The 13,883-nt window shown below is 35.8% G+C and overlaps 1 protein-coding gene across 1 annotated transcript; it reads left to right on the plus strand.

Annotated features, from left to right (window-relative positions):
- Positions 1 to 2,319: 2,319 nt before the first annotated feature.
- On the plus strand, positions 2,320 to 12,503 carry LOC142634998 (uncharacterized). The gene is made up of 4 exons (XM_075809242.1): positions 2,320 to 2,483; positions 7,247 to 7,490; positions 10,527 to 10,599; positions 12,244 to 12,503. Exons 1-4 carry the CDS (start codon positions 2,320 to 2,322, stop codon positions 12,501 to 12,503), a joined length of 741 nt encoding a protein of 246 aa, XP_075665357.1.
- Positions 12,504 to 13,883: the final 1,380 nt, after the last annotated feature.

Here is a 13,883-nt window from a genome sequence, read left to right on the forward strand (position 1 = left end):
GAACCTTAGTTATGTCGGGTCCTCGGAGCTTCTATTTTGGGGAAATTAACATTTCAATTCACTATTTCTAAATATCAAACAGAAACTTGGTCATGCATGGTCCTTGGACCACATACCTCGTGTGAATTGATATCCTATTGACTGTTAAACAGAACCTTAGTTACGCCGAGTCCTTGGACCCTCTACTTCGGGAAAATTAGCAGAAACAGTGCCTCATGAGTGTTGATGTGTTGATGAGCCATAGTAAGTTTGATGGATTGCTTTATGCTCCAAACTAAATGCTAAGTTCAGTTTTAGATTGTGTATTGCTGTATTACATGTATTATGGTTTTGAGGCATAATTTACATATAAACACTAAGTGTATGTACTGTTATTTGAAGTTACTGCTAATCGAAATGTTGTAGAGACCTTACTATGTATTAGGAGGTGAAGTTAATTGTTCCATTCATGTAATTTTGCGCTAAAGAGAAGCGAATTAGTATTTTTGTATTGAAGGTTGGAAGTCATTTGAAGATCAAATCTTTCAAATTTCTCATTAATTTTTGTCAAAATATACACTGGAAATGAAAGCCCTAATACGAAAATTATTACATAAGAAAAGGGGAAGGAGTCCTAACTAGCCTAGGTCCTACACCTTGGTGGAGGGATCCTGCTTGGATGTGCTCGTAGCCCATTTTTCTTTGCTGTCCTCCTCTGTTTGTTTTAGCTCTGCTTTGAATGAGGTCTAGACTCGTTTCCCTTTGTCTTTAGCCTCTGGTGGAGGAACATTGGGCTCGGCATTCTTGCTCGGAGGTTTCTCGGCTTCGTCGCCTCGTTCCTTCTCTTTGTCAGAACTAGCAGGTTCTTTAGGAGTTGGAATGGGCAGTGGAATCATGGATGGATACGTTGAAGGCGCTGTCTCAAGGGTAGGTGCGACAGGAGGAAGCTCTTTGAGCACTTGGATATCCTGAGGAAGCCAAATGTTCTCAGGCTTCCTCAACTTGGAAGTTGTGGGAATCCCTGCCACATTTAGAGCTTCCGCCCACACTTGTTGGCAGTACTCCCGACATAGCTCGACAAACTCCTCTGTCAGCTGATTTTCTGTCACCTCAACCCCTTCTTTGTAAGCAGCCTTCTTCGCAGCCTCCATGCTTTCCTTGAGGGTACGAGCCTCTTCCCTCATTCGAGCAAGCTCCTTCTTCAGGTCGGAGTTTTCTTGTTGGGCTTTAGACAAGTCCTCGTCCTTCTGACGCAGAAGTTTGTGTTACCCCTCCACTTGGGTTCTCATCATTTTTAGGCTGGCCTTGGCACCATCTCTCTCCCTCTTCCCCTCTGTCAGCTGCTTGGTCAGGTTATCATTCTTCGCAAGGGCTTGGCCTAAGGACTTCTCGGTCTCCTATCTGACCTCAAGTTCAGCTGTAGCTTTCTTCTGAGAGTCTTCCACCCACTTTTCTGCAGCAAAGACTTCTTGAATGGCCTGCGTTAAAGTATTAAAATAAATGCATTATTGTTAAAGTAAATTCAAAGTACACATGAATGATTTTTTCACTAAGGTGTAATGAAAGTAGTAAGGTGGGGGTAAATACGAGACACTCACCAAAGTCAAGTCCCTTTTGAGAGAGAGAAAAAGATGTGGTTGAGTCATCTTGTCTAGGGCATCCATGTCCTTTGGCAGAAGAAGAGGTCGTTCCAAAGCCTCAGCCAGGTGGTGAGCGTGTCCTTGCTGGAACGCCCTGATGCTGGATTGGCAAGAGATTGGGGCCCTATCTAGCTTCAGTTCGGGAGACCAGTTGGCCTGTGTACGGCGTACCTCGGCCAAGTCACGGTTCTCCCCACTTTCTACTGAAGAGGCACGTCCCTTACCTTTGACAACTTTCTGTTGTTGTTGTTGTTGTTGTTGTTGTTGTTGTTGCTTTAGTTTCTTTTGTCTCTCCATATTTGCCTCCTCGGCCTCATTTTTCCTCTTCTTCTTAGGCTCCGGAATGGGAATCTTAGGATTGGAGGGAGGAAGGGGTGGTGGCAGAGGGGGAGGGATCTGTGATTCACCTGCGTCCTTTTTAGAGGCTTTCGTGCCCCTCTTAGACATCAGCTTCCGAAGGATGGACATGTCATCTTCTTCGGAGCTAGAGTCAAGTTGTGCTATTATTAAACCTTTTATGCCAGAAGTTTCTGCCGGCATGCGTTCTTCGTCCGAGAGGATGACGACTTGATCCTCTCGAGGTCTCTCAGCTTCTTCAAGGCGAAACTGGTCAATCTCCTCGTCCAACGATTGCTGCGAGGACGTAGGTTCTTCTCGGATAGGTGTTGTTTGGAAATGTGCCGAGAGAGGAATTGCTGCGATGGGGCGAGAGTATAGGATGATGGATGGGTCGTCGGGGAGTTCGTGGTCAGAAAGGAAGCCTCATCGTGAAATATCTATCCTTTTGCATCGTTTGTCTCTTGCGGTGATTGCGTTGTCAATCTCTTGGAAGTCATCTGATAAAGGATCATATCCTAATATCAGGTGGGCTGCTCTCACTTGTAGGTCTTCGCTAACAAAGACTTTGGATCGAAGAACGCGGTTGAGGTTGGCGACGCTGCAAAGACTTAGACGCGGCCGTACGTGTTGTTTATCTATGAAAAACATCCAAGGAGATGAGCATGGTTAAATCAGCAATAAATATCAAAGAAAGGTGTAGTAACATGCAATGTAACCAAAAAAGGTAAAGTTAATGGGACTAAGTCACAGGTTAGGGAATCTAACTCCTACAGAGTCACACCTGGGTCTCCCCATTCGACTGAGCAGTGAGGGCCGTCAGACTAGTTTCCCAAGGCGATAAGGTAGTCGTCTTTCATGCCTTTGTTGGATTTGGGAAGGCAAGATATGAGCCTAACAATGCTAGATCTGGATTTGAGGTAGTATCCTACGCTTTTAAGTTTATGGCACTCGTACATGTAAACGACGTCGTGTCATGTGAGGTAGTTTGTTCGTTTAAAGCGTCGACACAACCTAAGACTTTAAATACATTTGGTGTGCATTGATCTGGGTATAACCTATGGTTACGTAGGTATTCGCTGGTTACGTTTCTCATGGGAAGGGTCATCCCACCTTCTAGGAAGGCGATGATGGGGATGATAACTTCTCCCTCTCTTCTAGCGTTACCTATGGCTTCTACTGGGCAATATCTTAACCCTACATCTTGGGGAATTTGATATTTGGCCCGAAAACCTTCCATACCGGCGTCAGTATCTACTAAACACTTAAATCTATCCATTTGGTGGGAGTGAGAATGGTGGCCGAGGACAGAAGCGGAGGAGAAATGAGTAAAGGAAGTTGAGAACTTACGGGAAATAATTAGGCGATTCTTCACGAGCTTCTTGAGAGGAAAGATAGTGATTAACTCTTAGATTTGATTGATTTCTGAAAGAATGGATTGAGATACAGTTTCCTGGGTGTTTTGGTGTGTGGGAGGCGGTTTCGAATCAGAACTATCCCACCTAATTTTTTAGAACGAACCTGGACCGTTGAAGTGTATCTCACCGTTGAACGTGGAGAACAAGACGTAACTTGTAGTCATTAATGCGAGTGTTCCGGGTTTTGAAGCGTCAGAGGCGATTTCGAAGGAACGAAAGGACCCCTACATGTGTGGCGGTTTGCAAAGTGTGTGAAAGGTGCGTTGTTGGTTCAAAACTCTATTTCTCTCCTCGGATGAGGGGAAAAATGAACTTTTGAGGGGCTATTGTGGGGGGTAAAAATGCTTAAATGCACGTTTGGGCCTTAGGTCTGGTTAGTTGGTATAAGTCTGTTCAATCAGAGTCTTCGAGGCCCACAGGCCAGTCCGTGCTACAAGGGGCAAAGGAGTTATCCGAGGAGGAGTATCTCCTCGGATCTCCTCGAACGGGCCCAGTAAAGGCCATGGGACGTGTTAAAGGATTTAGAGACAGACTTTTAGAAGATCTATTGGGTAAAGGTGTGTTCCAAGCACTCGTTAGAAGGAAGAACGTGTGAGAAATATCTGAGGAAAAAGCTGCTACCACCGCATTAAAGGCCCTGCATCTACCTCTCTGACCGTATTAATGGAGAAATGACCTCTGAACAGTAATATTTAGCCTTCCAACTATTATTTGAAGACTTCAAGAAGGTGGAGGATGGGACAAGTATCTAAGAGGAAAATCTGTGTTACATGTGGATGAAACAGGGAAAAAGAAGAAGGTTATAAGAAGACGAGAGACGAAAGAAGAGAGGGGACCTCGACTAAAAACTAAAAATTGTAATCTTTTGCTTAGAGAAATAAATGCTATACAAGTGGTCCTTGGCTCACGTCCGAGGAGAGCTTTTTGTCATATTAATCTATTATTTGTATAGATTGCGGCATTCTAGCCTGTTTATCAGTTCCCCAATATCCCTAACCTAGGTTTCAAACCCATACTCTACAAATTTCATTGTATAAGGCTCTTTGGGCCTGAGCCCATCACTCGTTTGGGTCTGGGTACAAATTGTGCACTTACAGTAGTAATGTGTGTATTATAAGTATGTAATAAAGAATGTATAATTAGTACCTTATACATATATATGTGTGTGTGTGTGTGTGTGTGTGGATCTTATTCTTCATTTTCTCTGTTTTTTTTTTTTTTTTGGGTGCAAGCTTGTTTATTTTTAATTGCCTTATTTCTATACTTATTATTTAAAGGGCTTCCCATGTTTGGATTCCTCATTTTTTAGTTAAAAAATACACTTACACCCCTATATTTAAGTAGAAACAAAACTAAAAGACAATTCGGTAAAAATGCAACTTTAACTCCCACTAAAACATTGCCTAAAAAATAGGACTACTCTTCTATTAATTTTTAAATTGATTTATTCACTTATAAATTAGATTTTCAAAATTAAAAAAAAAATATATATATATATATATAAAATATAAAAATACAGTTTTTTTTTTCTACAAAATAAGACCACTTGAAAAAAAAAAACTTTATCGCACTCGCAAAACGCGTGTGACAAGGCTAGTAATCATTTATGTGTGATACATAAAAAGTTACTATTATTAAAATATTTGAGTCCATCTTCCTAAAAAAGAAAAGAAAAGGACCCGCATTAGATGGAATCTGATTCAAACCAATCTTCTTGGAGACTTGAGTTTTACTGGACTCACTGCCTGTACAGACGAGGGCAAACATATCTCGACCTACGAAAAAGGATAAATCTACTTGCATTTTTCGTGCTATACATAGAATTTGAGTCATGAGGTACTATTCCTTTACAGGAAATTGAAGGCTGTTTACATTCTACAAAAATTCTTCTATTGCATTATGCAATAAGAAATTAACCGTTGAGATTAAAAGTTACTTTTAATCTAGACCGTGCAATAGTACACCAGATCGCAATCCTAAGTATTGTGATATTTTAGCAAGCAAAGAGGCTACGTGACCAACACAGGGCAATCATATATCTCGACCAATGAAAAGTATAAGTTCACATGACTTTTCACGTGCTACTTAGAATTTAAAGCAAAAGGTACACTAAGGGGGTGTTTGGGAGAGTAGTTAAAGTTATGTTGTTTGAGTGTTTTTGATATATGTGTATGTAAAAAAGTGTGTTAAATGTGTGTAATATTGTTTAAAATGTGTAAAAATGTGTTTAAACTAACTTGCCAAATACCTCCTAAATAATTCTATCCTCAACAAAGTGTTGTGCATTATTTGGGGTTGGTCCTGGCGTGCAATTCAAACCTAATCTGGTGTAATGGGATTCCTTATAATGTTTTAGTGGTTGAGTTGCTGCTGTTGTATATTTTGAGCTCTTGCTGTTTGAGTTTTATGTTTAAGGACTAGCAAAGACGTTGAGATGTACATGTTAGTGTTTAAAAAATCATCCGGAAAATATTTCACCATATTTCCGTGTATATATATATATATATATATATATATATATATATATATATCACCTAGATTAACAATTACCAAGCAGTCATGTTTTCCCTTTTTCTTTTTAATGAAAGGGGGAAAAAAAAAACCACTACCCACCACAAAATTACAACAGCTTCAAAAAGATATTTCAAGGAAATTTTTTATGATCCTAGCTAATATATCTTCGGAAGTACGGACACAAACACGAGTATGAGACACAATGCGCTCAATGGTATAAATCATTGATGCAACCACCTAAGACCCTAAGTGAAAAAAGACCCCTAAATTTTAACCAATAGTATTAATTAAGCCAAAATATTAACAAATGAATAAAATAATATTTTCTTATTAAATGAAAAACAAATAAAAAGAGAAAGAAATGCTATGTCTACAACATTTTTCACAATATTTTTACAAAAAATCCTAAATAGCAGATTGTTAAGAACTGTTATTGACAATAAAAAAATAATTTTAGTGGTAGGTTCAAATAGAAAACAAGAAGTAACTTAACACTAAGAGTTGTTATGAAAAATATTGTGAATGTAGCATTTCTAAAATAAAAGAAAAAAAGCAATCCACAAAAAATTCACAACATATTTCACAATAGTCGAGTTAACAAACTTTTACTAGTTTTTAACTAGATTAACCACTAATATCATTCTTTAACTCACTACTATCAACCTGCCACATCAACAAATATAAAAAAGTTTTGTCAAATTTTTTTGTGTTTATAAACTTTTTTTTTTTTTTTTTAAAGTCTACGTGGTTCATGTTAATTAATAGTAATTTTACATATGAAACAAGATAATTTTCACCTTTGGCCTCTAAATGCATCAAGTAACCCCTGATGATACAATAACACATGCAATTTATGAAAATTATAATATAAAACGGCCGATACAACACTGGTATAACGTAAGTACGACCACAAATATGATATCGGTATGACATTTGTACGACATAGGTATTAACACCCTAAATGAAATGTTTGTAATTCCTAGAATATATCATAATTATTTTACTTTAGAAAATATTGTATATATTTTGATTCGTTGTTTCCAACAAAATTGAAGATAGATTTAAATGGAACCACTATATGTATACCTCTAGGCTCTCGAATCATACACAGTGAAACAGTAGAAAGTGTTACAGGTACTGATCAGGATCCGACCCTTAACGTACAAGACTCTTCCATTTGAAGATAAGTTGGAATATTATAATCTCACCCTAACGTGGTGTTAATTTAACCATAGACCAAGGTCTCTATATAATCCCCATGCTTGAATACTCCCAAAACATACCGCAAAAGCAGCCCTCTAAACTACTTAATTGTCTCACAGCTACAGCTACCTATTTCCCAAATTCCCTTTTTGACAGCATGGGACGTATACCTTTTAATGCAGTGGCCAACTACAAGCCTTTGCCCCCAACTAATGAAAAGCAATTACGGGATACATTCCAAAAATACGATAGTAACGGTGACGGTCTTCTCAGCAAGGCAGATTTGGAGAATGCCTTCAAATCCCTCGGCTCACACATGCCCAACTGGAGAGCTCGCCGTGCACTGAACCATGCTGATGCCAACGGAGACAAATTCATTAGCCCGGAGGAGCTCAACGAGGTTGTAAAATACGCTGCCAAACATGGATATGTCCTTGAAAAATAATGTGTACGTGCGTGCTTGAATCATAGTGTCTGATACATCATGTTACACCAAGTATGCTATGTATGTAAAAAGTAAGCTATGTAAGTAATTATCCTCCGCAAGTTTCAGCTTCTCTTCTATGATGTAGAATCTGATTGCGGCCTGATCCTTAGAGGATGCAGTGCTTGTATGATTTATGAATCTAATGTATTTCCTAATGTTTTTGTTCCGGTCTCCCCCACACCTCCCCCCCTGCGGGCACAAATTTATCATCTCACGTACTAATAGGTCTTACTTATTTAAATTTCAGATTTTTCTTTCTAACGACAATATTGAATCATTTCGGCTAGTTTAGTTCTCAATTCAAATTTAGCCAACTAGGAGAAATTCAAAGACCATAATAGGAAAATAAAAATTAAGATAATTGAAGCGTTGGGGGTGCAGACACCAATGTTTCAGTATTTACCAGCCTAGGGATGGCAAAATTTTCCGACCATGTACCTCCTTGTCCCACGTTGACTACAATTCCAAGAAGTAGTAAGTGTCTACTGCCTATCATGGATGCAATTGTGTTTATCTTTATATACACTAGTCGCAGACCTGCGCTATGCGCATAAAAATTTGATATGATTCTTTTTTATTGTGTAATTATTGAATTAATGTATTAGATTGAATATTTTTAAAAGTTCAATATGTGTTATTTGAAATTATAAGGTTTTTTTTAGTCATGCATTATATATAGTGAGATATGTATGAAAACACAATTTAATATATATATTTTTTAAATTGATAGTGTGAGAACTATTAGACTAAGTTGTAATTATGTATACTTTGTTTATTACTATAGAGATATATGCGATTCAACTCTTATAGGTATTTTTTTCTCCAAAACATAGATTCACATCTCTTTCTTCCTCACAATTGAATTTAAGTGAAAAAGTAAATAAAGATAACTATGCAATAGATCATCATCAATAAATCATATATCATAAAGTGGAAATATAAAATAAAATAAAAAGAAAAAAGAAAAAATTCCTTAAGCATCTATACATAAAAACATTAATAGCATAATGATGTTATAAAGTAAATTATATTTTATCTTATTCTCTTTTTGGCATTTTCAGTAAAGATGATCAACTAAGCAAAGTAAAACTTTAACAAGAAAGTTCAGATTTACTAAAAATTTGAGGGTAAATATGCTAATTATTTGTAATAAATTGGCCAAAATATAAATAACAAAAAGTTAAGAAACTTATAGCAAAATGCTTTCTATACAAAGTTCCAGTAGAAGAGAGACTAATAGGCTCTCCACTTTCTTCAAGACACATGATATTATAAAAGACCATACATCATTTGCCTACACTTTTCTCTTTCTCAAATTCACATTACCAAAGAAGTATATAAAGCTAAAAACATTGTGAATACATTTTTGTTTAATGGAGGTTTATTGGTAGGCACATTCAAATTTGTAGCCATGTATAAACTCAAATTTCTATTTAAACAAGAACTACATATTAAATCAAACCAAATTCAACCAAAACTGTAAGAGTGATTTGTGATGGGAAATTTAAAAATTACAACACAAAAAAATTAAATAAAAAACCTTCAACCTAAATTAAAGCAATAAGAAAGAACAAAAATCGAGAGAGAGAGAGAGTACTCACAATTTTTGTGTGGAAAAAATATGGATTGAATGAAATAAATAATATCAAATTTATACAAGATAAGATAGGGAGAAGAAGAGTCAAAATATAAGAAAGAAAATGATGAAAAAAGTTTAATGGTAAAGTAAAGAGTAGTAAAGAGATAAAGAAGCAAAGAGAGGAGAAAAATTGGAAGAAGAGAAGAAGAGCTTTATTTATTTATTTTAAGAATAGGAAGATGAAAAGTTTAATAATTCAATTTTAACAATTACTTGAAATTAGAAAGAAGAAAACGAATAGTTGAAATTTCTTTGGATAGTTGAATATAATCAAACATTTGCATCTAATGAATAGTAACATTTATAATGAATAGTTAAACATATGCATATATCTACTAAAACGATAGTGAATTATTCAATTTTAACAATCATTTGATATTAGAAATAAGGAAATGAAAAGTTGAAATCAGTTTGAGTAGCTAAATAGTCAAATATTTGCATTTAAAACAAATGAATAGTAATGGAGTGCATTAACAGGTTTGTTCATGAACTATATTTAATCATTTTATATAAAATAAAATAGAAAAACCATCAAGGATTTTTTTTTTTTTTTTAAAGTATGACATGACTGGTAAGGTGGCTTAACAAGATAGATATATATATATATATATATATATATATATATATATATATATATTTATATATATATATATATTGTGTACTCCCTTTTAAAATTGTGTTGGAAAAAAATGATTTTAGTCAATGTAATAATTAATGTGTGTATTATAAGTATGTACTAAAGAATGAATAATTAGTACCTTATGTATGGATCTTATTCTTCTTCATTCTCTCTTTATATTTTGGGGGTGCAAGCATGTTTCTTTTTAACTGCCTTATTTAATCATTTATGTGTGATAGATATAATAGTTACAAATATCAAAATATTCGAGTCCATCCTCCTTAAAAAGAAAAGAAAATAAAAGGACCCGCATTAAAGGATGGAATCTGATTCAAACCAATCTTCTTGGAGACTTGAGTTTTACTGGACTCTCTGCCTGTAAATACCAGGGCAATCACATATCTCGACCTACGAAAGAGGATAAATTCACTTGCTTTTTTCGTGTTATATTAAGAATCTGAGTCATGAGGTACTATTCCTTTACAGGAAATTGAAGGCTGTTTACATTCTATGAAATTTCTTGTACTATTACACCAGATCTCAATCTAAGTATTGTGATATTTTAGCAGGCCAAGAGGCTACGTGACCAACACAGGGTAATCATATATCTCGACCAATGAAAAAGTATAAATTCACATGCCTTTTCACGTGCTAGTTAGAATTTGAATCATGAGGTTATTTTTCTTTACAGGAAATTGAAGGAAACTGGCTGTTAAAAAAGAAGCTATCTGTTACTTTCTATGAAGTAATTCTTGTAGCCACAAGTATCATGATAATTTAGCAAGCAAAGATGCTTTGTGACCAACCCCACTTGCCATGGTAGACTGTGGACTGTGGTCGGTTAGAAGTTTGAACCAAGTCAAAGAAACATATAAAGATGGAAAGGTATACAGTACTTTACTATAGATCCCACACACCAAATAATGCCAAAAACAAGTTCTTATTTGAAAATGACTGTTGAAGACGTTATGGTTATGGATCACACGTAGGAGTAGCGATATTTGGAAAAAAGTTTAGGTGCTCTTACAATATAGATAAATAATATTTTATTTTTTCATATTTATTGTTGACCATATCATAAATTTAATGAGTAAATCTTAACATAAATGTGAGAGAAATGAGAATAGTACGTTTTTCATATTCTGAGAAGACTTAACAATTACTCCAATATTTGACATGACCTGTAAACATGACATGACACAATTTTTTTTTGTCATGTCATGTGTAATGCTTGATCATATTTAATGCTTCCCGACAGTAACTCTTTTTTCCTAATTAGGAGAGTTTATGCTGAGGAAACCAGATCAGAAGATCAGATAGTGAAGAATAAAAGAAAGGATGTTAAAGCAAGAATGGAAAAGCAAAAGGCACGCTAAATAATTCTATCCTCAACAAAGTGTTGTGCATTATTTGGGGTATCTTCTGGCGTGCAATTCAAAGCTAATCTGGTGTAATGAGATTCCTTATAATGTCTAAGTGGTTGAGTTGCTGTTATTGTATATGTTGAACTCTTAAGCTTGCTGATTGAGTTTTATATTTATGGACTCTAGCAAAGACGTTGAGATGTACATGTAACATGTTAGTGTTTAAAAAGTCATCCGGAAAATATTTCACCATATTCCCTTGTATATATATCACCTAGATTAACAATTACCAAGCAGTCATGTTTTTTCCTTTTCTTTTCTATGAAAGGGAAAGAAAAAAAAAACCATCACCCACCACAAAATTACAACAGCTTCAAAAAGATATTTCAAGGAAATTTTTTATGATCCTAGCTAATATATTTTAGGAAGCACGGACACAAACATGAGTATGATACAGTAACACAAGTAATTTATGAAAATTATAATATAAGAGTCGATACGACACTGATATAACATGAGTACAATTATGAATAAAATATTAGTATGATGCTGGTATAATATGGATAGACACCCTAAATGAAGTGTCTGTACTTCTTAGAATATATTATAAGTATTCTACTTTAGAAAATATTGTATATATTTTGTTTTGTTGTTTCCAAAAAAATTGGTGATAGATTCAAATGGAAAACCATTATATGTATACCTCTAGCTAGGCTTTCGAATCTTACACAGTGAAACAAGTAGAAAGTGTTACAGGTACTGATCAGGATCCGATCCCTTTAACGTCCAAGACTCTTCCTTTTGAAGTTAAGTTAGAATATTATAATCTCACCCTAACATGGTGTCAATTTTTTTTTTTTTTTTGAAAAGAACATGGTGTTAATTTAATCATAGACCAAGGTCTCTATATAATCCCCATGCTTGAATACTCCCAAAACACACCGCAAAAGCAGCCCTCTAAACTACTTAATTGTCTCACAGCTACAGCTACCTATTCCCCAAATTCCCTTTTTGACAACATGGGACGTCTATGTTTTATTGCAGTGACCAACAAGAAGACCTTGCCCCCAACTACTGAAAAGCAATTACGGGATACATTCCAAAAATACGATACAGATGGTGACGGTCATCTCAGCAAGGCAGAGTTAGAGAATGCCTTCAAATCCCTCGGCTCACGCATGCCTAACTGGAGAGCCCGTCGTGCGCTCCACCATGCTGATGCCAACGGAGACAAAAATATCAGCCCGGAGGAGCTCAACGAGGTTGTAAAATACGCTGCCAAACATGGATATGTCCTTGGTTAAGTATTGTGTACGTACGTGCTTGTATCATAGTGTCTGATATATCATGTTACACCAAGTATGCTATGTAAGTAATTATCCTCCGCAAGTTTCAGCTTCTATTCTATGATGTAGAATCTAATTGCGGCCTGATCCTTCTGTAAAACCTGTACCAAAGGATGCAGTGCTTGTATGTGTGTACTCTTTGTTTATGAATCTAATGCATTTCCTATATGTTTTCGTTTTGATTCCCCCCGGCACAATTTTATCATCTCACATAATAGTAGGTCGGTCTTATTATAATTTCAGATTTTTCTTTCTAAAGACAATGTTGATTCATTTCGGCTAGTTTAGTTCTCAATCCAAATTTAGCCAACGAGGAGAAATTAAAAATTAAGATAATTGAAGCTCTTGGTAAAACCTTTGTTGGGGGTGCATAGGCACCAATGTTTCTGTAATTACTAGCTAGGGATGGACAAATTTTCCGACCATGTACCTCCTTGTCCCACGTGGGTTTAATTCCCAGCTCCAATTAAGGAGAAAAAAGGATGAGGATAGATTTACTTGTCTCACCTTACCTCAAATGACTGTGCATGAGCGTGCACGTTAATATATTTAAACTAACTTCAAAAAGCTCTTTCTCTTAACACTCTTAGCACTGCCTTCCGTCTTATCTCTCATCTATATTACTCCCATAAGTCTCGAGACGACTTCATTTAAAGATGGTAAAATGCCTTTGCTCCTGTAGATTAAGTAGGTTTTTCCAAGTTTCGAAGAGAGAGGATAGGGTAAGGACATGGGCACCCATGATTCAAACTTATATCTTCCAATTGCCATTCCTACCTCATACAAAATATAAGCTCTTAAATGAGCTTGTCCACCAAATCACCAATTGAGCTGACGAGGACAAAAAAAGGATAAGAAATTGTTTTTTATTTTTTATTTTTTTTTAATTATTTTTTTCTGTATATAAACAAGCTCTGAGAGAGAGAATATCCTACAAGCTATGTGCATGTGAACAGCGAAAGAAGTGCAGTGTGATGTGTTAAAAAAAAAAAAAAAACCAACGACGACGACGGGAGAAAGTTGTAAGTGTAGAGTTTATTTAGACCACTTAAATCACAATTGGATTAACCTAGTTAACAAGCCAAGTTATTACTTAGTCCAAATTCCAGATTTAGGTTAACACAATCAAATAAGCATATCAATGCAAAGTGCGAAATATAAAAACACAAAGATATAATGACCTAGGAAAACCAAACCGGTAAAAAACTTGGGGATGATTTAACTTAGCTATCCTCAAGGTAAACCTGAATCCACTATGAAAGAATTGAAGTTGTATAATAGCAACTTAGACCACTAATATCCTATTACTACCCACCAGTAGAACTTACTAACATGACC

The sequence above is a fragment of the Castanea sativa genome, chromosome 1, assembly GCF_040712315.1.
Source record: "Castanea sativa cultivar Marrone di Chiusa Pesio chromosome 1, ASM4071231v1".
Taxonomy (NCBI): Eukaryota; Viridiplantae; Streptophyta; class Magnoliopsida; order Fagales; family Fagaceae; genus Castanea; species Castanea sativa.

Coding starts and splice junctions, on each gene's coding strand:
- LOC142634998 (XM_075809242.1), top strand. CDS start 2,320: ATGGGGCGAGAGTATAGGATGATGGATGGGTCGTCGGGGAGTTCGTGG. Junction 2,484..7,246: donor GGATCATATCCTAATATCAG/GTGGGCTGCTCT, acceptor CCTTTTTGACAG/CATGGGACGTATACCTTTTA. Junction 7,491..10,526: donor GCCCGGAGGAGCTCAACGAG/GTTGTAAAATAC, acceptor TTTTCTTTACAG/GAAATTGAAGGAAACTGGCT.